Consider the following 25,410-nt stretch of genomic DNA (forward strand, 5'->3'; position numbering starts at 1 on the left):
CCTCTGGGAGCCAAAGGCCTCTTGCGTGGAGATCTCCGGTGTGCGCTCCCCATCCCTCCAGCGAGGCATCCGTCGTCACCGTCACCTGATGTGCCAGGGTCTGGAAGTCCGTACCCGCTGCCAGATGCGTGCAGGTGTCCCACCACTGGATCGCCTGGCGGAAGGCCTCGTTGAGCGAGATCCTGTCTTCGAAGCTGCCCGCCGCTTGTATCCACCGGGCGTCGAGGAACTCTTGCAGTGGACGCTTCCGCAGTCTGCACAGGTGCACTAGGTAGATGCATGAGGACATCATGCCGAGAAGGGACTTGATGGACCTCACCCTGGCCACATCCATGCCCAACAGCCGCTGCACCTTGCCCAGGATGGTCGTCGTTTCCTCCGACGGAGAAGCCAATCGCGCTGTGTCGAGCTTGGCTCCCAGAAACAGGGCGACCTGCGACGGAACCAGGTGGGATTTTGAGAAGTTGATGGAGAATCCCAGATCCGTGAGCAGTTGGACGGTCTTCGTTGTGTGCTGGACGGGGAGGTCTCTTGTCTTTGCTCGGATGAGCCAATCATCCAGGTAGGGGTTGACGTGGATGCCCTGAAGGCGCAGCCACGCTGCCACTGGTGCTAGGCACTTGGTGAATACCCTGGGCACAGACTTATTCCTTTTGGATTGGAAATTGAACTGGTAGTGCCGCCCTTGGACTACGAATCTGAGAAACCTTTTAGAATGGGGATGTGAAAGTAGGCATCCTCCAAGTCCAACGACGATAGGAAGTCGCCTTCCTCCAGCTGCCCCAGCACGTGCTGGAGGGTGACCATCTGGAACTTCCGGGCCTTGATGTACTTGTTTAAGCGACGAAGGTCCAGGATGGGCCGGCAACCGCCGGTCTTCTTTCTTACGAGGAAGTACCGCGAGTAAACTCCGGAGCCTCTTTGGGACGAGCTTGATGGCTCCTTTCTTCAGCATCACCCTTACTTCCAGCAGCAGTTGAGGGACGTGGTTTTCCTTACTGGCCATGGGTGGAATGCGGGGGCACTTCTTTATAAACTTCAGTGTGCCCACGGGCCAAGGCATCCAGCACCCATCGGTTGGTGGAGATGGACTCCCACACTCTGACAAACTTTGCAAGCCAGCCTCCCACTGGGGTGCTCAGGTGGGGGCCCGACGCTACAGCTGGTTCAGTCCTGCTTGGCAGCGGCCTTGCCGCCTTGGCGACGATGAGATCCTCCTGACTTGCCGCATCCTCTGTAGGCCTCCTGCGATGAGGAGCAGGCCGCCTGGCGGTACGTCGAGGAGCCGCCGCCGAATCCTTTGGAGGCACCTTGCTTGCCTCCGGAGTTCCGAAAGGGTGGCCGTCGTTGATGTGAAAGGCCAGAGCAGTGTCTGTGTCGGCCTTGATGGCCTTCAGCGACTCATCCACTGTCTTGCCAAACAGGTTGTTCCTGTCGAAGGGCATGTCCAAAACTCTAGTTGCACGTCCTGGTGGAAATCGGTCACCTTAAGCCAACCACGCCATCGAAGACAAACACCGTTGCCCAACTGGCAGAAACCGGTGTCAGCAATGTCCGTGACAACCGTTATGGTGTGGTCCGATGCCACCTTGCCTTCCTGCAGGATCTCCAGGGCCTCTGCCCTCTTGTCGTCCGGGAGGAAGTCCAGCAGAGGAGCGATCTTAAACCAAAGCTCTCTGTCGTAGCGGGCCACAATCTCTAGGGTGTTGGCTGCCTTAATCGTTGCTGCCGACGAGATGACCCGTCGTCCCAAGGCATCCGGTTTCTTCCCCTCGCCGTCCGTCGGGGAGGTTGAAGTTGAAGCTGTAGACCCTGCTGCCTTCTTCTTGGCCCGCCGTCTAGACGACCAAATCCGGGGTCGGCTGCGCTCTAAGGCACAGAGGGGCGGAATCCGGGACCCGGTACTTCTCGTACCGGTCTCTCTTGGCAGGAGTCATGGACGGGTTCTTCAGGAGCGACAGCCCCTCGTCCCAGATGTCGTCAAGTAACGGGACCGATAGGACCGTCTTCCTCTTGGCTTCACGCCGTTGATAGAGGAAGCCTTCCTTCTTCTGTTCTTCGGGGCAGAGCTCGAAGAGCTCGGATGCCCTGGCGATCATGGCATGGAATGTGCCAATTTCATCGGGCGGGGAGGCCCGAGGAGGTGCTAATGCAAGGCCCATCCCGTTGTCACCACCGTCGTCATCCGTCCCCGCCGTGGCTGTCTCTGTTCCCGTGTCATCCCTAGGATCAGGGGAAGGAGAGGAAGACTGAGGGCCGCGAAGGCTGGAAGGGCAGGGGGATGAACTCTCCTCCGCTTGCTTGGAGGTCTTCAGGATGGGCCAGGCTCTGCTGGATCGTCTGTTGGGGGTAAGGGCAACCTCATCCTTATCTCGGTGCATAAGGCCTGGATCGCCATCAAGATGGCTCCCGAGTTGTCCTGTGGCTCAGGTACCGGCTGTGACGGTTGGGGAGTGGAATCCTCCGCCTCCACGGGAACCTCGTCAGCACCACTGTCGCTCTCTTCGACCACCTCGTCGGGATCCCTCCCGTGGGACCAGACGTCCTCGAACTTCTTGTTCAAGATCTGTCATGAGCACTGCTCCCGAGAAGCCAAGTCAAGCCCGGCATCCCCAGAAGCAGGCTCACGACCCTCGTCCCCGGCTCCAGCAAACCCCTATTGGGGCCCTGTGGACCATGTCCTGGCGCCTCTGGCGCCAGGCTCATAAGGAACCTCAGTCCCGGCGCCAGGGGTGCTGGGCTCATAATTCTTGCAAAGGTGCTTGGGTGGACCTACCTGTAGCAGACCATGCTGCATACTCACCTTTGCAAATGCTGGCAGGATGAAGTCCCCAGCCTTCTGCTTGGAGGAACTGGGACTACTTTCTTACCTGGGTGGGGCTGGTGCCACTCCTTAGCTCTGGAACACAGGAACTCTTTTACCTAGGCGAGGCTGAAGAAGAAGACACCCAATCACTCCAACACTATTTAAACCACACCCGATTGGGAAAACGTGCTTCGCGTTATTCTGCATCTGCAGCAGGACGCTCACCGAGTCAGCTCCAGCATTCCAGTGACATCTCCAGCTTCAGCTCAGCAACCTGTGGAAGAAAGACACGAGAACTATACTTACCATCCAGGAATCCAGACACCGGCAGAACCTGCAAGCAAAAGAAACATAAGGTTAGCAAGTTGCAACACGTTCGCAGCCGCGCTCGCTTACCTGATCCATCTGTGCTTTCACGGATTCTTCGCGGCCTTCTCTTCAGCAGCCTAACGGCACCTGTAAAGACAAAGAACATTGTTAAGTAGGAATCGGGTGAAGGCGGCCGCATTTACTTTTCTTACCTGCTTTTGTGCGCGTATTACGATCTCTTCAACAGCAGCAGCCCGGCACCTGAAAACAAGAAAAGACATTATTTAAGTGCCATTAAAGACTGCAAGAAAGCCTAACACTTACGTGTTTCCCCACGTGCATCCGCAACTGGGAAAACGCCCGCAAGGTCCCGACACCTGCAAATAAGAAAAGAACATTGTTAGAGGTGCTATAATAAGGTCACAGATCATTATACTCACGTACTTCGCACGTGCAACGGCAACGGACGAACAACGCCTGCAACATCTTAAGACCTGAAAACAGAAAACAAGGGACATTATTGAGGTGTCATTGAAATTCCCATACCTACGAACAACCGCACGTGTCGCGCTCTCAGTGACCATGCCCTCAGCATCCAGGCACTTGAAAAAGACAATGCAAAGACTTCATTAAAGGTGCCCATCTCTTCAAGACTATAAACTCTTTACACCTACTGGCATCCGCTCGTGCAGTAACGGCGGCATCACCTTTTGGCATCTCAGCACCTGTGCCACTTCTAAGGCCACAAAAGACTTTGAGGACCTCCAGTGACGTAACTGGAACCCACGCACCCCTGCATAAGTCGCAGGATGGAGAGCCCAGCATTTATACGCCTAAGGTGAGAGCTCGCCGAGACAAGTAGAAAGCTAGGCTGTGGGAGAAACTGGCGATTGGTGGGAGAAGGAATCCCATCAAAAGGTGATTAACCCTTTTTCTTCCACCTGCAGAAAACTTACCCTGCAAGTCAGACATTCGATAAGAGGAAGCCCAGTCCTGAGAGTCGTCCGAACTCTACGCTTCTCAATTGAAGAAACGATAGCAGCCCAGCCGGGATCAGCGCCTCCGTGGGAATCAGGTGAGCGTTACAAGATCTTCACGACTCCAGCCAGCTCCTCTTCAGAGGCTGTCTCCGTGTCCACGATGGCCACTGCCCCCCCCCGCTTTTCCACCGGGGTTCTCACGGGGGTCTTATCGATGGGCTGAAAAGAGGATTTCCTCTGCAGTGGCAGGGAAACTCTGGTTCCTGTTAGGGAGAATTTTCTCTTTAGGCTGAATTGCCTAACCTAGTGAGTGCCCCAGCAGCTTTGCTGGATTTCTGGAGTTTGTTTTTTTCTCCTGCCAAGAGTGAGACTCTTTTTCTCCCACGCTTGGACATGATTTATGGTGTTCCTTTGACTGTTAATGTGTTTTATGGGCTATAGGGTCCTTTACCCCATAGGGTCTCATGCGTTTTTCCTAGGTGTGTTACACAGCACCCTCCGTGCAGTGACACAGGGGTGTCATAGTGACACCCCACCATAGACTCCATACCCTGGGACTGACTACTGTCTCCCAGGGCATGTGAAGTCACCATTGGCTTTACTAGTCCCAAATTATTAACAGAAACCAGTACAAACCATCATATTGTGGACGTACTGGTTGGGGCAATTCGATTGCCCCGGGGTCTGTTAGTCGAGGGGGCACGTCTCCGTCCCCCCTGATCGAGTTTTGGCTGGTGGCAGTGGATACTACTTTTTATATTCGACCGCAAATATATCCCTATGGGATTTTCCCATTGTTCGAGGCTACCAACTCTAATTATTTAATTCTCATAGCCTCGAACATACCGCCGGTTTATTTATTTAATATGAATTCGCCGGTTGGTATTTTTTGCCAGGACTCGATTCAAAAATTGCGTTTGTGTTCTCTTCTGTGACTCCAACCCAAGTCGAGCCCTTTGTTCCACTTTTTGGCGGGCTTCTCCACAGAAGCCTCCAAAAGTGGTGCCACTCTGTCTGGGTACCACAGGAGATGTGGGAGGGGGTTTAGGCACCCTGGACTGAGTTACCTTGGTAACTCAAGTTGCACTCTTGTGTGATTGGCCCAAGTGGTGAGCCGGCCGGCTCACCACTTAGCCTAGCTGTCAATCAAACATGCTGAGTGAATGGGGGTGTGCTGCATAAAAGCAGGGCTTTGAGGACTGGAACTTCAGAAGTTGCCACAGGACCTGAGAATCCGACGAGGGAGAAGCTGAGCCGACCTACCACGACGACACCACCGGTGGAGCCCTGCGGAACCGACTCACCACTTCCCGACGACAGAGAAGATCTCCGGGTGGAGAGGCTTCTTCCCCTGACTGGTGGGCGCAATCAGTTTACCTTCTTCTCTTCGCATCCCAGGCCGTCTTGTGGTCGAATTGCCCGTGCCAAGCACCCCGGTAACCGGATAGCCACTTACCACTGGACCGCAAATAAAAGGACCGGTCCTTTTACCTGAGAACTCCACGGCTGGTTTATTCCCTGGCAGTGCAACGGACTCCCGTCTTCCTCCCCGACGAGATCCTCTCTTCCCCCGGACGAAGCACCGACTTGCATCCGCTGCCAGGAACAATTGCCTCCGCTGGAGTATTCTCACCACTTTAAGGTACTGTGTCCGCCAGGCCTCCCTTTCTAAAGATTGCTACATGGTAATAATAACCCCTTAACCTTCTGGACTGGGCTGGCCGCCTTGACCTTCTAACTGGTCCCTTTCTTTTTGGTCCAACTCTTTTTGAACCTTTGCAAGACTCTTGTGCACTGCAACCATGTGACCTTGGACACATTTCGTTTTGATCCTCTTAAAGTGGATCCGGCCTACTGAATTCTAAACTCACGGTTTTACTTTGCCTTCCTCTCTTGTTGTGTTCTTGCAAAAGTGTTGGGATCTGTTTCAATTTATACTCTGCTTTTCTCTCCCTTTTAAAACGAATTATTAGAGTGCCATCTGCGTGAAGCGCTCACCGCTGTCTGTAAATAAGTGGGGCTTTCCCTTAAAAGAATATTAGACAATTCTTTAGTAGTGTATATCTTTTAGTGACCGTGTTTTTGACACTTGCTTACTATTAGTGCCTGTGTGTTTTTCTAGATGTGGTTTTAGATAAATAATTATATCTCTTTTACACCAAGCTCTGGTCAGTGTTTACTTGTTCTACTGTGTCCTTTTGACCTATTGTGAATACTCTGTATACTGCCTAAATCTTCTTGAGGGAAGTCTGACTGCTCAGCCACAGCTACCAAGTGAATCTGTGTGGTACAGACTGCTACCAAACACCTGTAGTCTTAAATCTTTTGCAGTGGTCCCAGAGGGAACTGCACAGGTTTCTGCCTAACAGTCCCCGAGGTTGCCTCCACTGGGGTAGCCTCCACAGGCTCTGCCAGGGCCGCCACGACTCCCTCGATAGAGGCCTTAGCCGGGTAAATCAAGGCCTTTACGACTTTAGGCACGCTTGAGGCCTTCACCTTGGGGGGGGGGGGGGGGGTGACCGTCTTGCTCACCTTCGGCTGTCTGTCGGGATTGACCAGGGCCTCTCCAGAAGTTTACCCGGATTCTCCGATTTCCTCTTCCCCGAGCCAGAGCGTTGGCTCGTGGTTGATGGCATCGGTGAAAGTGCACCCTGCCTGGCAGCCGCGGAGCCCGACCATTCGGCACTCCCAGTGCCTGCGGACTCGCGGTGCTTTGCCTTTTGTTGGGCCCCCGTTGCCGGAGCGCCCACAAAGGACTTAGAAGACAGCTCTGACCTCTTCTTCTCACCTACCGCTGGGGTCTTCCCTTCCAGCCAGTTGGTGAGGCTGATACACCGATCCTTCATGGTCCGCTACAACATGTTCTTGCAAAACTCACAGTCCTTCTCCACGTGCGTTTCGTCTTCGTGAAGGCAGTAGAGGCATCTAGAATGCACATCCTCCTTGAAGACATTCTGCAATCCGCATGCAGGGCAGTTCCTGAACAGCTTGGATCCGGGCGTCGAGCTTCCTTTGTCCTGGGCCATGTCCACAGTGTAGGCCTCAAGGTCTTCTGGAATCCTCCAAGAAGCGTAACTCGACGAAAATTTCGCCCTTGGCGTAGAAAATTCTGAAACGGGTCCCCGTTGATCGGAAGTAGAAACAGTGGAGATTGAGGCTCGATTGACCAAAAAAAATGAAATTAAACTCTTTGAATAATCGTAAAACACAGTAAAAGCTCGAGAGCTATAGCATGACTCCCCCCAACACTTGACCGTGCAGTAAAAATCTGAGGATGGCTGCCAGAGGAGGGGCTTAAGTAGAGGGCAGTCATTGGCTGGGGGCAGTATGACCCAGAGACCAGCGATTGGTTATTAGGAGAAAGACAGTTCAGAAACGAAACAAACTGATTTTTTCTTTACCGAGGATTCCCAGCCTGGCGACGGGGAATAAGCATGTGAATCCATGCCAGACCCCATGCTGGAGAGAAAAAAAAATATATATATATATATATATATATATATATATATATATATATATATATATATATATATATATATATATATATATATATATATATAATATGAAGGTCAACACACACCCAACAGTTGGAGTATCTAGATTTCCGGTACACTTATTCGAAACAAACACATTTTCGAGCTTAAGTATACAGTGCAACTGTTTCCCCAAACAAAATCCTTTCCACTGCTATATGTCCAAAATGGGCACAAAACTAAAGACGCTGTCATAGTCATAGCTAGTCCTGGAAATGGAAACCATCCCTCTCTCTGAGCAAGGCGTTGGCCATGCCCATTTATTGATCCCATTTTGGTCATTGTACTCAATGCTGGGTTTAACATGCTTTAACGTCTGTTTGCCCCTTTTCTCTGTGTACAGCCGGCTGTACCCAACTGTCATCACAAAAAGGCTGCTAACAACAAGAGGAGCCCACGCAGCCAGCCGTGTCAGGAGACATCCACAGAGAAAACAGTGTTCCTTTTGAGCCCACACTTTGAGTGTGCTGGAATCCTTTAGACTGTGTATATAGTGTTTTTTTCTCTGATAAGGCCTCAGACAAGAACTCATCCAGGAAAATGCTGAGTAAACCAATAGGGAAACAATACAAGGGCCTTGTGTCAAAGCGCCAGGATAGGAATTTGTCTCATAGTAACCTTTTATCTTCCATTTCTTCAAGTGTAACCCTATACAAATCTATTCTTAGAACCTACGCATATGTCGAATCACCGGACTCACACTTGAACATCTTACTTCGAGTTCTTTTTTAACTTTGTCAGCCTCTCAACCATTCTCCCCTTACATTGTATATTTAATGATTGAGGCCCTTATTTCCCTTCCATCCCCTGAGATGAATCCTTACAATTCTTTCAGGAACTGGATGCATGTTATCACTAGACTATGTATTCTCTCAGTTGTGTTGCTACACTCCTTAGGTTGATCCCTTGGTCCTGATCTCAGTCCCAAGCTCCAACTCCAATTACCACCATGGCAAGGGGAGTCAGCCAATCAGGTGGCTAGGAACGGGGGCTTGAACCAGTGATGAAAGCCTGTGTTCCACCGCGCCCGACGGACAGATCCCCTCGCCACCATCTTCCCCCACCCTCCGTCTGCTTTTTTTCTCCCCCCTTCCCACCCCCCACTTAAAGTATTTCTGCAGCGGCGTCACTCGCCACCGCTGCTTCTTCTGAGTTCCTGCAGGCAGCCATGGAAAGGACCTTTCCATGGCATGGCAGCCATCTTGGAACGTGATTTGCCTTCATTCAACGGGACGTGCGCGGCATCCCGTTGAACGAAGGAAAATACTTTTTTTAGCACCCCAGTTACCGCTTTGGCAACCCGGGGTGCCAATAGCCTTAATACCCCGTTCCAAGGACTAGAACAGGGGCGAGGTAATGGTAACGGGCCAGTGCCCATAACGTGGGCTGTCAGCCGTTACCCCCCCCTTCCAGCCCTTGGAACGCGGGATTAACACCACATTGACAACATCTTATTCACTGCTGAATGTTTGAGTTCCCCTTGGAATAAGTCTTTCCATCTGCGTTCTCATTGTTGCACATGGTCACTTTGTGATGTGCCTCATATATGCAGAGGAAACAGTCTGTGGCTTTTGAGGTTAAGAGCGTGGGAAAGATAGCTTGGTGGTGAACCACTGTTACCAACCACCATATTCTTTCTCCAGTGACATGCACTTGGATAACCTTTCAACCCTACTGAGAAATGAAGGAGCACTTCAAGGGCGAAAATAGCAGATGGCAGCAAATATTTACAGGCCACATTAAAAGCAAGTAACCTTTTTCCTGGACCACAAAATAGTACAACTTGAGGGTCTATGTTAGGACGAGGAGGCGGGTATTTGTCCACTCGGGAGGGAATACGCCTTTAACTGTGAATCACTCTTTGGATATCACCTTCGATCAGGAGTCTATAATCTTCAAACAAAGTTGTGCCAACCATAGTTCATAAGTAGTAGGTAAGAAGTCACGGATCAAGAAGAAACATATCCCCATTATTATCAGCACCATATTTGCGAATTACCAAACAAGCAAATGGAACAGCTGAAGGAGTGAACAATATACACATGTTCAAAATAAAAATCCTAAAAATTGAAGAGTCTGCTCTTCTGGGCTCCAAACAAAGAGTGTAACTGCTACCAAACAATAAAGTAAATGGGTAATTAAAGGGAGTTCACATATCATAATATTTCAGTACACATTTAAATATGAAGGCAATTATACATCTCTTGAGGTTTGTTGCTTTTTCAGTTCTTATTCCATTAAGGGAAGCCATGTCATTTATCATTTTAGATTGTTAATTGGATTCCACTAAAGCCCGCGCAAATCGTTGATAAACAAAATAATGAAATATGGTGCCGTCTTGGGAAGAACCATTAATATCAAGGGTTTCAAATGTTTCAATAAATCTTGCTACCCTGCTATTGTCTCAACAATTTCCATTGCACTTACAAAGAGGATGGCGATAAAAGCAGATGGCTACTTTACATTCCCCGCTTCAAGTAGCAGGTTTCGCATTATTTTCCATAAATTGCCCAGAGGCTTGAAATCTACTCGCAACGATTAAACTGTGCCCAGGCCAGCTGTTGCATGCTTACGAAGAGGGAAGAACACCAAACAAAATAGTGATACAGCTGGAAACTTAAGCTAATGACTTGTATGATAGGTGACCAACCAAAATTATAACTAAAAATGTGTGTGGGCTGCTCATCACAGAACTTTAAAATAAAAGTAGCACAAAGGTACAAAACACCAAATCAAATGTTTTCTCAAATGTTGCCCCATAGTAAACAATCTAGCTAATTATTTAGCTCTGACACAACCTTCCTACTAGATCCCACACAGTGTTTGCGGACAAGAATATGCATGAGAATACAATCATTAGTGCAATTAAACCCTACATCTCGTGTTAAAGGACTGCAGAGTGATCTATTTTAAGAGTGTAAAAATATAAATTATAATAATGAGGCTTTTATAGAGGGCTTCAGATTCCTCCAGTTTCTAAGTGCTGTAATAATAACTGTTCTTAAAACCCAGTTCAATGTACCCCATTTTTGGACCACGGAAGGTTGAAGGACTGAGACGGCCATGCCAGGCATTCAAACTGGCGCATTGCAGATTTGCCCTATGTGAGAGGGGAGTGATTACTGTGAGAAACCTGAAGGTGTCTCACCCGCTGGTCCCCCGGGAACTGTCATCCAGGTGGCCAGGACGGTATACACGCATTTCACCGCGGTATTTTTCATCGCATGTTTTTTCATTGCCGTTTTTATTTCGAAAAAAAACCTTTTTTTTGGGGGGGGGTTAAAAAATTAAATATATGGTTGTGGGTGTAAGGGAATAAACGAGTTTTTCGAGAAAAAAAACGGCGATGAAAAAACCCGCGATGAAAAATACAGCGGCAAAATAACATAGAACCGGCCAGGACACAGCCATCGCTTTTGGATCCAGTTCCTAGGGGTGGACCAGTGCAGGAGGATCACCTGGATGAGGGGGTCTTTGGGGAGTGGGACACAGGATGGTGAGACATCGTATCCTCTTCCCTGTAACACCTTTTCCCCCATCATACCAGGTAGCATACTTAGGAACTCAGCCCCCACATCCCTTTCCCGATACAAACACTTTCTCACAGACAGCTCAATGTGAGAGAAAACGGACTAACACATGAGCCGTATACCTGACATGTCCCAACACAATGGTCAGGCAGAGTCAGACAATTACTGATTACTGCACACACCTGACTTCCACCACACTTCCCCACACGGATAAAAGGCGGGACACAAAAGAACACTTTGAGCAAGGCAAAGCACACAAGGAAGCAGCAGTTCCAAGATGGCAGTTTAATACGAGGAGAAAGACGGCACGACCAGAGAGGGTTGCAAGGAAGGAAGTGCCCTTGACCTTTTCAGATAAAAAACATTACTTTCATGAGCCTTTGAGAGTAAGAAGGAACAAGTTACTTACCTGTTGAGAAGTTTTCCGGAAACTCTTCGTGCGGGCCACGTAAAACTTCAGTGCTCGAGCCACATCCAGCGAGTGCAAAGTTCTTTCAACACGCGACAAAGGCGTCGGAAAAAACACAAGGGTTTCGTTGAGTTGTAATTCTGACAGAACCTTGGGCATGATGGAGGGGTGCGTCCGCAGCACCACCCTAGTTTCGTGGAAAGTCAAGAAAGGTGGATTACAGGAGAGGGCTTGGCCCTCTCCTCCCCCACTCGTCGTTCAGAGGTGATGCCCATGAGAAACGCTGTCTTCCATGACAAAAACGTGAGTGGCATAGAATGCATAGGCTCGAACTGAGGTCAAATGAGCCTGGTAAGCACCACATTGAGCTCCCATGCCAGGGCAAGAGCCTTCAACAGCGGGAATGAGCGTAATCGCCCCTTGATTAATTCCTTGACCAATCAGTGCGACCACAAGGATGGTCGCCCTGGGGATCTGGTGTAGCGGGAGATAGCCGCCAGATGAATCTTGATGGAGGCGTGGGCCAGTCCCTATTTGGCCAACACCAGCAAATATGGACGAGGGGTTCTTTCGGGCGATAAGATGGTGGGGCGTGCGCTCTCAACTGACCGGAGGCATGGATTTCCAGCCACCAGCACATCAGGAGACGGTAACGACGGACGCCTCCCTGGAGGGACGGGGAGCCCACACCGGAAGTCTTCACACCAGAGGCCTGTGGCTGCCGATCGAAAAGACATTGCACATCAACGTGCTGGAGGTATGGGCAGTGTTTTGGGCCCTCAAATCAACCCGAGGAGCCTTGACCGTCAGTGGTCTATCTTCTGGGAACAACACCAAATAGCAAAACTCTTCCACTTGAGTCCGTAGCATTTCAAAGTAGATGATGCTCTAGCCTTGGCGAGAACTTCCTTGCAGTCCGCTGGGAGGTCGTAGCCACCGAAATTCTAGCGCTGAAGGAGCCGGGCCTAAAGGTACAGAGACCCTGGATCGTGGTGAAGAATGGCGCCACCTTCCCAGGCGAGAAGATCCGCGACCACTGGCAGCTTGACTGGTGGTGCCGTCAATATGCTGAGAAGGTCCGGGTACCAGATCTGCCTTGGCCACGCCGGAACAACGAGGATCCTCCAGCACCGACACCGACACTGTTTGAGTATATTGATGACTCGAAGTAACAACGGCAACAGAGAGAACGCATACAGAAAGAGGCCGTCCTAAGGGAAGGAGAATGTGTCCCCATGGTCCCCTGCTGGGGAAACCTACTGGCAAACCGCTGGCACTTGGTGTTTGTCGCAGTCGCAAACAAGTCGATCTGGGGATTGCCCCATTTGCAGAACAGATTCTCCACTAGGTCCTGCCAAAGCTCCCACTCGTGGCACGAGCGAAGTTCCCTGCTCAGAGAGACGGCGACCGTGTTCTTGACTCCTGCCAGATGAAACGGGATGAGGAACTTCCCCTGAGCGACGCCCAATGCCATAAGTCCTGCGCTTCTTTGGAGAGTGCTGGGGACTCGGAGCCCCCCTGCTTTCTGATGTAAAATATCGTGGTGGTATTGTCAGTGAAGACACGCACCACCTTCGCATTGAGGGACGGCAGGAAAGATTTGAGGGCCCAAAACACCGCCCGTATCTCCAGCACGTTGATGTGCAACGTCTTTTCGACCAGCAACCACAGGCCTCTGGCGTGCAGACTCCCGGTATGGGCTCCCCATCCCTCCAGAGAGGCGTCCGTTGTTACTGTCTCCTGGTGTGGTGGGGTCTGGAAATCTGCACCTCCAGTCAGATAAGAGCGCACGCCCCACCATCTTATTGCCAGACGGAACCCCTCGTCGAGAGCGATCTTGTCCTGGAAGCTTTGGGACACTTGAATCGAACGGGCGTCGAGGAACTCCTGCAGTGGTCGCATCCGTAGCCTGCAGAGTTGGATGAGGTAAATGCAGGACGACAACATGCCGAGCAGAGACTTGAAGGCCCTCACTGTGGCCATCTTCAGAGCAAGCAGCCATTGCACCTTGCCCAGGATAGCCACGACTCTCCTCAGACGGTAACACCAGGCATGACAGCCGGGATCCCAGGAACAGTGCGTCCTGCGATGGAATCAAGCAGGGCTTTGCATAATTCACAGAGAAACCCAGATCCGACAGTAGGCGGACGGTCCTGGCTGTGTGGTTAACGACGATGCTCCTTGAGCTGGCCTGGATGAGCCAGTCGTCCAAGTAAGGGTAGACTTGGATCCCTTGCAGTCGCAGATGTACCGCTACCGGCGCCAGGCACTTGGTGAAGAACCATGGCACTGACTTCAATCCGAAAGGAATGGCCTTGAATTGGTAATGCTTCCCCTGAATGACGAAGTGCAGAAACCTGCAGTGTCCCTTGTGGATTGGGATGTGGAAGTATGCATCCTCCAGGTCCAACAACAACAGAAAGTCTCCCTCTTCTGGCTGTCTGAGCACATGCTCAAGAGTGACCATACAAAACTTCTGGGAGTTGATGTATTTGTTCATTCGTCAGAGGTCGAGAATGGGCCTCCAGCCCCCAGTCTTCTTTCTCACGAGGAAGTGCCTTGAGTACACTCCAGAGTCCCAGAACCGCTTTGGGACTAGCTCTATCGCCCCTTTCTTTAACATGGCCCAAACCTCCAGCTGCAGCTAAGGGATGTAGTTTTCCTGAAGGGCCACTGGTGGTATTTGGGGACACTTCTGTTGAAACTCCAGGGTGTGTCTGTGGGCGAGAGTGTCCAGCACCCTACAGTCGGTGGAGATGGTCTTCCACACACTGACGAAGTTTGCCAGCTGGCCTCCTACCGGGGTGCACGGGTGAGGGCCAAACGTCACGGCCAGTTCATTCCTGCTTGGACGTCGACGGGCCGCCTTGGGGTCCTTGGCGACAAAGTCCTCCTCCGAAAGCCTTTGAACGGCCCCTCTAGGTTTTCTCGGGCCGAGGAGCGGCAGGGTTTAGTTTAGTTTATTATTTATATAGCGCGCCATACCCTGGGCCATCCAGGCGCAAACAGACAAGGATACGCCCAACTTAGTTACAGGTACATGATAAGTAGGAAAAATGCAGACATCAACAGTGTTACAATAGGCAGGTATGTACAAGGAAATACAGACATCAACCATGTTACAATAGGCAAGTATGTACAAGGAGAGGTCAGAAACAAAGGGAAACAGGTGCATGTTTCCTGCATAGTTATGGGGCAGTAATATACAGTTATGTACAATGTGACATATCGGGTCACCAATGTCAGAGTGATGTGCTGCACATGGAACTTCAATCGCATAGTAAGTGAGCTCCAGGAGCAGAGAGTGGGAGTCAAGGGTGGAGCGTGGGAGTCCAGACGGAGCAATTAAAGGGTAGTGCAGGTTAGAGTAGAGTAGTTAGATGTCATTGGCTCTCAGCCACCTGGTTAGGTTCTGTCTGAAGTTGGCGAAGGGCGTTCCATAACTGTGCAGCCTTGACTGGGAAGCTATGTCCTCCTATAGTGGAGAGTTTGAAGCGCGGGACTTGGAGGCAGTTTGCGTTAGCTGTTCTTGTGGGTCTGGATGAGGTTCTTTTACATAACCTGTCCATAAGGTATGGTGGTGCTTTATTATTGAGGCATTTGTGGGTGAGGGAGGCGATCTTGAGTTGAATTATATCAAATGTGGAGAGCCATTTGTGTGCTCTTCCTATAGAGGATATATGCTCCTTTCTGTTAATCTTGAGTGCTGGGGTTAGCAGTACGAAGAGGAACTCCCACCGTAACCCTTGGCAGAATGGGGAGACTTGCCTCCTGAGGACGTGTCCGCCATGATGGCTTGTACAGACACATCTACAGCCTTCCCAAAAAGATGATCTCCGTCAAAGGACATGTCCGAAACCCTCGTCTGGACGTCCTGTCCAAAGTTGGTGGCCTTGAGCCAGCGACAACGAAGGCAAACGCTATTGCCCATCTGGCGGAACCCACTGCCGGAATTGCCACCTCGCCTTCTTGCAGAATTTCCAATGCCTCTGAGCTCTTGTCATCGGGGAGGAAGTCCAAGATGGGAGCGATCTTGAACCACAGCTCCCAGTCGTAGCACGCTACGATAGCAAGTGCGTTGGCTGCCTTGATGGTCGTCGCCGCAGAGTAGATAACACGTCGTCCCATGGCATCTAACTTCTTCCCCTCACTGTCCGGAGGGTTGGACGCTGCCGAGGATGAAGCACCTGATGACGACTTCTTGGTCGCTGCCGAGACCACAGAGTCCGGTGACGGTTGGGCCTGCAAGCACTTGGGCGCAGAGTCCAGCACCCTGTACTTCTCAAGGCGATCCCTCTTCGCCAGGGCCATAAAAGGGTTCTCCATGAGACACAGGCCTTCATCCCAAATGTCATCCAAGAGTCAGACTGAAAGGATGGTCTCTCTCTTCACCTCGCGGCGCTGGTACAAGAAGCCCTCCTTCTCCTCTGGAGCGAGCTGTAAGAGCTCGGAAGCTCTGGAGATCGACTGCGATGGTAGGTCTCCCATCCCACCATCGTCGTCGTCCATGGTCGTGATGTCCGGGCCTGTCTCATCCCTCGGAGGGTGGGTTTGTGGGGGGGGGGGGCAGGAGGAGAGGGCGGCGAGGGGTGATAAGGAGGCAGTGGGTGCCTCTTCCTCCTCTTGGCCAGCGGTTCCCTCGTCGACGGAGGGTCGGCCATAACCGGCACTGCGGGAGGGGCCACCGGCGCAATAGACATCCTAATATGTATCTTGGAGATCAGAGTATTTAGCGTCCACAGAGAGGTCTCTAGGCTGCAGCGGCAGAGGTGGAATAGGAAGCTGGGGTGCAGGCAGAGAGCCCAGGCCCTCATCGACCTGCAGCCCTCCGTCGCCTTCCTCAACGGTATCCTCGTCATCGTTGCCTTCATCATTGATGCCCTTGTTGTAGCGCCTGATCCCCAAGTTCTCCTGCTCCTGGATGGTCTGAAGGTAGACTAACTCCTCCTCCGAAGAGATATCCATGCCCTGGAGGACCTCCGTGCCCCCCCCCTTCTTCGCGTCCAGAGGGGATGGTCTTGGGGAGATGACCGGCATCATCCTCTCCAGGGTCTTCTCTATGGGCTGGAATGAAGACTCCCTCCTGGCAGGGGGGGCACTCTTGCCTTTGGGGTGTGCCATGCAGGTCTACCTCCGTGGCCTTCGAGAGGTACGCCACCACCACCTCGATGGAAGGCGGGGCCTTTGCCGGGTGTACCTGGGCCTTCAATGTCAGGACCGGTCCCTTATCCTGCTTGTCCTTGGTCGTCCCGGGTGCCTTGTCCTGCTTGGCCTTGTCCTTAGGGGGAGGGCCAGGGCCTCGGTCCCCCTTGGCCTTCTCCGTCAGGTTGATTTTGGACTTCTGCTTGGCCGATTCCAGGGCCACCTTGAGTTTGTCCGGATGGACCAACTTCCTCTTGGATGACGATCCTGAGTGCTGACTGAAGTCGCTGGAGACGTCGGACGTGCCCTGGCTGCCGAGGAGCCCGCTGCAATGGCACTCCCGGTGGAAGTGGACTTGCACTGCTTAGCCTTTTGTTGGACCCCCACGGGAGGGACACCCTCAAAAGACTTAGAAGCCCGCTCAGCATTCCTGGAGTCAGGCGAGGCATGCTCCTGGGACCAACCCAGTGCAGAGGCCATGGCCTGTAGCCATTCCTTCAGCCGTCTACGCCAATCCGTCATAGTGCAAGTTGAGAGCTCACGGCAAAATGCACAATCTTCCTCCTTGTGCGTCGGCTACAGGCAGTAAATGCATTGGGAATGCTTATCGTCCATATAAACATTCTGCAGACCGCAGTCGGTAGAAATATTAAAAAGAGGGGGATTCCTTCTTCTCGTCCGCCATGATCCACGCGGTGTAGGCCTTGAAGAATCTTCTGGAAGCGTCCAAGAAGAAACTCGCTGAAAAAATCTGAAAAACGGGTCCCCGTTAATCGGAAGGTTGATCGATGGGGCACAGGTGCTCGATTGACCGGAAAATAGAGTAAAACTCTTCAAAAAATTGAAAATGCAGAAAAAAGCTCGAGAGCTAAGCACAAGGACTCCCAACACTTGAACGTGTGGTAAAAATCTGAAGATGGCTGCCAGAGGAGGGGCTTAGGTAGAGAGCACTCATTGGCTGGTGGCAGTATGACTCAGTGCTCAGTGATTGGTTGTTAGGAGAAAAGACAGTTCAGAAATTAAACTGAAACTGATTTTTTCCTTTTACCGAGGATTCCCAGCCTGACGACAGGGAATCTTCCTGAGCATGTGAGTCCATGCCAAACCCCATGCTGGAGAAACATAATTCCTGGAATTAAAGCTGAAGAAACCTGCATTGTGTGTCGGAGGTCCCAGAGGCTCTCCCATGTTGATAGCCAAGGTGGGGAGGAGCGTTTGCCGCTGTGGTACGTCCATGGCTCCTACAACAAAGCATCGCCAGTCAAGTCAGCACAGCCGGTGAGTCGCAGAGACTGATACCAGACCGGTCTGTGTTAGAACCCAAGTTGAAAGCAGTAACATTGTATGGAGAAATCAGAAGAGAACAGTGTGTGAGGTGTATGTGACGAGTGGAGTGAATATAATTGAACAGCAGAGGAGTGACTGAACATTTGAAGCGAAGATAGATACTGTATACAGAGTGGTCCGGCGCCAAGTGGGTACTCATTCGAAGGTCTCTGTTTGGTATCCAACTGAGAGGTGACAAATGTAAAAAGGAATTGTGAAATCGAAGTGGTTCTGCAATGGGTCAAGCTAAACCCTGTGCACATTCGAAAGCCTTCAATAGTTAATTATAGTTAATATGAACAGAAATTGGTCTGAGCCCGCTGACACAGACTAATTGTGTTAAGAGGAAGGACCTGAGCCCGGCTGATGTGGGTTCCGGGGTGAACAGTGAGTCACCTGAGAAGGAATATTCTCTGAACATTGGGAGAGGGGATCTGATCCCGGAAGAGGGGGATCCAGGGTGAAGAGTGAGTCACCAGAATGGAGTACTTGTAAGAGGAAAGAACTTTTTGTTTGTTTTGGTAGATCAGGCCCTCTGAATCAAGAGACTTTCATAAGTAAAAAAGACTTGGGCACAGAAGTCCCTGATGCTAGTAATTGAACTGTATCCTTGTGCCGAAGAAGCTAGAGAGTGTGCTATGCTCGAGTGAATCGCCTTGTTCCGTGCTGATAACGTGGGGAAGGGAGGCCAACGGCCTGAACATCCTGACTTATTATTTTTGTGAACACTTTTCTTTTTCATAAACAGTACCCCATACTATTTGTATTTAGAGGTAAGGATTGGCAATAGTTTATTTTTGAATGGGCCCTTTTATTTTGACTAGATTCCCCTAGGACTGCAGTATTATTATTTGATGGTCGTAGCTTGCTCCCATCTTTAGATTTAGTATTAGATATGCATTTATCATACACTTGTTGAAGATCAATAAACACCCTTGAACTGTGGTCCCTTGTATCTGTCTTACCGTTGATACCATGCCTTCCTTACATTACCCTATGAGCTACTCACCCAAAAAGATCTAGATTTAGCGCAACTCTCCTTGCATCGGTTGTAAAGGGCTTCTGATCTTAAACTGGAAGCTGTTATTGTAGGAAATGGCCAATACTCCCAGCCTCAAGACTCAAGATGTAAACACTCCTCGTATCATTGATCTTAAAGAAACGAACTAGAGATCATAACATTGGTTACTTACGCAAATTGAAGAGTGACGAAAGTCCAAAGCATAACTCTCCTCTGGAGGATGGACTTGCAGTTGAATGAGCTTTCCAAGGTCATCATCTGGGATTCCTAGCTCATGAAGACCATGTATCGCCTTGCCTTCCATTTTAAGTGCTTCTAAAAGGCTTGTAAACAAAAGAGTTGGAATAAACATGCATAGCATTTTTTTTTTAAATCACAAACTCCAAATGAACAAATGAACTTCAATCTGAATGTTGTATCACCAATTGCCTAAGGATTCTGGCAAAGTGTGTGTAAAATGCATTCACCTATCCTACAAGGGAGGTAAGGTGGGTGTTCTCGTGAACAAACTCCCCACCCCGACTGGAGTCTATCACATCTGCTCTTGAATCCACAGCTATTCAACTGTTTCCGCTATCATCAACATTTTTGTTATCTATCACCCACTGACACCGTCCACCTTTCAATAACTTTGGCCTCCTACTTAATCCCTGAAGTCCCAACCATACTCACGGGTGACTTTAGCCTCTCAAATGTTAAATGAGGCCACCATTTCAAGTTCAGCTCCATGCTTGCTGATGAATACCATGTCATCCTTCACAAACTACCTCACAACGTTCATTGGAAAATCTCTCGATCGTGTCTCTCGCTTCCTCTCTCCAACCTTCTCAATTACCCATTCCTTTCTGACCACTCATCTGCACATCCCTGTTGTCGTTCCCACTCCACCTTATGTCCTCTCCCACTCAAAATCTGACTTGACATAGTATTGTCGTATCTCAATCAAGTCAGGTCTTCCTCTCACCCCTATGCAGAGCCCTCACTGTCAACTCTCAAACCAGACTTCCTGAAAGCACTTCCTGCTCACTTCGGGCAGGATCAGGCATGATCCTTCAGTCCTCTCACCCTTGTCCTCAAGTCCTCGACACCTTTGATTGAGCAACTGATGACCAACATGCACTGTCATCTTTGTCGCTGATGCAAGACCTTCACCCTGGCTCTCCTTTCGGCTTTTAAGGGATCATTTCACATGTTTTCTTCTGCTATGGCCACTTCCAAAGTGTCCTATTACATTAGCCTTAACTCTTCTCTCCTATCCTCACTGCTATGTAGGTTTCCTCCAGTCTAAGCCTGCACCCACTCGTCTGCTCTCCATTCCTTCCCATCTTTCTGCTGAGAACTATGAACACTATGTGGCCACCAAAATTTAGACTTTTCAGCCACTACTGCACACAAACCTGCACCCATTTCCCACTCTGCCAACCCGTCCCTTGACCTGATTAACCCTTTGCTACTAACACTATCAAGGTATTAGCATCCCTTAACTACTCCTACCTCACCCACCTCTTCAACCGCTCAATGGCCTAAGGGATCTACCACCGCAATTACAAGGTGGCCACCATCCAACCCCTCCTGAGGAAAAAATACCGTCAACCTGAACAATCCTGCCAACTATGATTCTGTCTATCTCCGCCCCTATTACTCTAAAACTTGAGCAAGTACTTTATAACCATATCACTGTTCGCCACAAGGAGGAGCATGGGCACTTCCAGTCTGGATTCCATAGCAGGCACTCTAAGAAAACAGCCTCTAAACTATCTCATTACAACTGACACCTACCAAGTTCCGTGAACCCACATCCTCAACCACTTTGCTCTGTTAATTAAAGTTGACAACTCATCCACACATCCTAACTCAACTTTTCCTCCAGGGTAATGACTGCCCTTGCCTTGAATGTCTCATTCCTATATGGTTGCTCTATATCTTGGAACACTAGATCATCCTCTGCAGCGCTCTACCAGTTGGGGTCACTTCAAGAGTCTGCCTTGTGCCTCTCCTTTTCATGCTCTACACTGCACCCCTTAGAAAACTCATCTCCTCCTTTGGATGCTCCTAACCCTCTTCGAACATGGAGGATTCCAACTGCATCTCTGAATGCATGGCTGCAATTCACACTGGATGTTGCTTCACTTTCGGACGCTCAATTTACCCAAAGCACAGGGTGTCTACAGCCCAGCCTGCAAAGCCCCAAATCCCTTTTTCCCTTGCATTTTCCTTCCACAAGACATCCAAACTTCATCCATAATTGCGCACAAACTGGGGGTCCTCTCTATCAGCCATATGAAACTACAGGAATATTTCCAACTCTACACATACCAAGTTTAACCACCTCAACATCTGCCCAAACCAGCACTTCCTTGCGTTTAGCTCTACAAAAACTATTTTTCTCTATGGTCCTCACCAGGGTGGATTACTGCTCCAGCCTCCGTATGGGATTCCCTCTTTACTACTTATAATAACGCACCCCACATTGCAGTCTGCAACTTCATTCTCCCACAATGTTCACTCACTTCTGCACCTCCATGTGGGTTTTGGTGCATGCACAATCATTTACATTTCTCCTAATCTATCCACGGAAAGACCCCACAACCCTGACCCAGCAAACTCCCCCTCTTGTTACACTCTCTCTCCTCACACTCTGAAAACTCAAGCTCTCCACAACCTCTCTATATCTTGAAGACTTAATGATGATTCTCGCTTTCCTTGCTACTAGCAGCCGACCAATGAAACTCCCTACCACCTGCCATCAAGTCTGTTGCCTCCCTATTGGCCTTCAAAATGACCCTCAAGTATCACCCCCACACTCAATGGTGCACCAGAGTCTTCAGCTCGAATCCCCCTCTCATCGTGAACCCAACCCTCTCCTGCAGAGCTTTGTGCACAATGCCTAGGATACCCCATGCTACATGTAAATACTCCTGAATGTTAATGTGTCATTTTGTTCAATCATTTAATTTCACTGCTGCCTACACTCACTTCCTGTCCCGTTGCTTTCCAATTACTGTTTGTTTCTGACACTACGATTTTGTAATTTTCTAAGTCACCCTGCAAGGGGACTGCCCCAAAATATATACTCATTTACATAGCTTCTTGCTAAAAAAACAAATACAAATATATTTTAAATTCCTACACTATAATGTCCTTTCTGAGGGTACTAGATGGGTTACAAAATATCATCACATTTAAGTAACTGCATGTAAAAAAAGGCAACTACGAAAAACAATTTGCAAATGCCGTTGGTGATTGTTACAATGCAATACTTACTTGAAAGGATTTTGAACATCCAAGTCAATTTGCAGTCCATTTATATACAAGGTTGCATCGCCAGGCTGCATTCCCAGTGTTTCTGTGAAATACTTGCGGGCAGAGAATAAAAGAGGTCCATTACTCTGACGATTTACACCAATGCTAAAGTGTTTTTGCACTCATTCATCTAAAACTAGAATGCAAATTGCCCCCAAAATGATCTATAATCATATTTCATTCAAAGGGAAAACCAAGCTAGGGAAACAAAAGCGAAACAACTTTAAAATAAAATGAAATGTTATTTACCACATAGTAACAGTTACCTTCTGATGGAAACTTTCAGTCCAGAACATGATGCAAAGTACAAAGCAAGGTACATGCATTATCTCTATAGGAACCTCTTCAGGATTTGCCATTCTAATTTCTGAGCACTCCGAGTCTCCTTGATAAGAAAACAGACCAAAAGCTCTACCAAGGAATGAACATATGGACAAAGGGGGCCCATGCTACCACAAAAAACAATTGGTTCGCTCTGCAGCACTTGGATGCTTAATAATCTCAACTTGTTTGTGCATGCAACATACTTTTTAAATGTTTGTATTAAATAATAAAATAATGCGGGTAATTCTGTCTCTGAAATGGTAATCTGCTGATCAGGTCCCCCCCTCTCATAAACCCCATGCCAAAAGCATAGGGTGTATCTGTGTCCTTCTGCATCAGTACTGATTTGCAGTGCCTGCTCCATCAGTAGCACAGATCAGGATCAGAAGTCCTAGTTGCCCACTTGACTGCAGAAGTGACAGCCAAGCCTCTGCCGCGTCGGGGCTGCATTTACGATATGCAGCCCTGTACTAAACTATGATCTTAAATCACTCATGATGGTGGCATGGTAAACTCTAAAATAAAGCTATGCCTGGGTTTAGGCATGGAGCATGGCACTACATTTGATAATTGCAGCCACATTATTTATCTTTGCAATTGTACAGCGCATAAAGCCGGCATGCATCCAGGCGCTGGTTACGAAGGGTGGGAGGGAAGGGGAGCATCAGAAATGAGTACAGGGGTTACAGCTGAACAGTCAATCATTCAATTTGACATCGCACATGGGTCAGCTCCTGTGAGACAGCTCAAGCTATGGAAGTTGATGTGTATTTTGGCCACACAGGCTGATCCTGCAAAATGACAGGAACCTGAATGGCCATGCCTCTTTTTTGATCTCTTTGTGAGCATAGGTAACGTACTCCGCCAGAGCCAAACACCAGGCAGCTGCGCTGGGCCCAGGCATTAAAGGAGCACACCCATTCAAAGGGTGTAGCCTCACACCAGGATGCTGCATTTCTAAAGGCCTTTGATCGTACAGCGAAAAGGAAGGGGGTAGTAGTAGTCAGAAGGGCTCTGCACAGTGGAGGAAGACTGCCAACATTTTGTTTCTCTTTCCCCCCTCCTCTCTCTCCTTCCAGTTCCCTCCACTTCCTCCTGAGCAGAGAATTTTGGGTGTGACGTCAGAGGGGCAATGTCCACTTCTTTCAAGAACAGGGATTGGACCAATAAGGCAGGCTACCTTTAGTCCAATCATACGTGGATCTTTACTTTTAAAAGAAGGGTACTCCCACCACTTCATTGATTAACTCTGGAACACCACCTGAGAAGGATTCACTGGGACAGTTGTACTTTCCAAAGCTCTCACCCTGAAGAAGGAGCAGTTCACGGCAGAGGAAAGTGCTGTCCCGTACTCACTCCCAGGGCACATTGTGGGTGACTCTTGCTGTGCACCAGGACCTGCCACTCTGCACCAGAATCTCCCACGGCTGGGAGAGCAGATCCTGAAATGACTCATCCTGTCCTAGAGCCCCTGGAGTGGGACTCACAGCATCTAGGATGACCGGATCAGCTAAGGCTCCCTGTTCTGTTGCACCAAACCGGTGTAACTGTTGTTGAACAGCATTCACCACTCATCGAACCAGAGGAATCCTGCCAGTGCTGCCTTTGGCACGCCTCCGACCATTTCGAACTGCATTGCCTGCATCTCGAACCAGATCAACGCTGCATTGAGCCCTTGCCAAGCCCATCACCTACTAGGCTTGAATCAACCACTCGTCACCGGGACCCAACTCAAACCGCTGGAGAGTCACTTGCCGATTTGGACCAAGTGTTACACCACGACATGACCTGACCTGACCTGACTCACCTTTGAACTGCCGCTTCACTGAACCGCCCACCAGAGCAACAGGATCAGTGATTCAAATGATAGCCACCTGCTGACTCGAACAGCGGGAGTGCCACTTGTCGGCCCTTCCCAGCGGTTATAACTTGACTTGAACTGGCTCTACTTCAAACAGATCCTGGTGAGCGCCAACAGACCTGCTTTAACCAATGTTGCGTCCGAAAGGTGCAGAGCCACCGCATTTGAAACTGCTCAATACCCGTTTGCTGCTTGGGGACACATGATCCAACATACTGACCTCGATCTACTTGTATCACTGCTCGAATCAAGGTTTGACCCTGTCGAACAGCGAAGAACGGCAAAAAGGTACTATTGACTATTAAATGCTCCCTAGAGACTGGTTCGGTCACTAATTCCTTTTTTGCATCCAAGAAACATATACTTTGCTGCAATGTGCTATTATTGCTTACTAGTGGAAAAGCCTGTGTACACTGGCTAATGTGCATAAAGGAAGACATTTTCAGAGTGTTATTATTTACAATGTTTTTGAAATACACATTTTGTTCGCCTGGAAGATGAATTTGAAGTCATATTGTTGTATGCGCAAGGCAGCAGCCCCCTCTAGCAGTGATAATAGGCAAAGCGGGCAGGATGGCTTCGGAGGACAAACATAAATCTGGCCTTTTATTATATTGTACGAGGGGTGGGTTTTGTGTAGTGTTTATGCATTTAGTTATTTTACAGATGTGTTTTATAGAAGTATATCTATTTTATAGAACCTTCATTCTCTTTATTTTGGACTGCTAGTGCTGTTTGGGTCGCCACTAAATCACATTCACACCCCTCTTAAGAGCATAGCCTTGCCTCAGCCTACGTTATGACAAAAGGCAAAGGAAGTATAAAGTCCAAACAGGCACAGTTAAGTGATATGATTGTGTTGGGTC

At 49.4% G+C, this 25,410-nt stretch overlaps 1 protein-coding gene across 2 annotated transcripts in view; it reads right to left on the bottom strand.

The window, feature by feature from the left end:
* UGGT2 (UDP-glucose glycoprotein glucosyltransferase 2) overlaps positions 1 to 25,410 on the bottom strand; it is a 1,923,861-nt gene that overhangs the window by 1,513,013 nt on the left and 385,438 nt on the right. For both annotated transcript variants that reach the window (XM_069639785.1, XM_069639786.1), the window contains 2 exons: positions 22,321 to 22,412; positions 19,229 to 19,379 (listed from right to left, as the gene is read on the bottom strand). In XM_069639785.1, the coding sequence (XP_069495886.1) occupies positions 19,229 to 19,379; positions 22,321 to 22,412 (243 nt within the window). The remainder of the gene's footprint in view (positions 1 to 19,228; positions 19,380 to 22,320; positions 22,413 to 25,410) is intronic.

This window comes from Ambystoma mexicanum, chromosome 7q (genome assembly GCF_040938575.1).
Source record: "Ambystoma mexicanum isolate Mex_15411 chromosome 7q, UKY_AmexF1_1, whole genome shotgun sequence".
NCBI lineage: Eukaryota > Metazoa > Chordata > Amphibia > Caudata > Ambystomatidae > Ambystoma > Ambystoma mexicanum.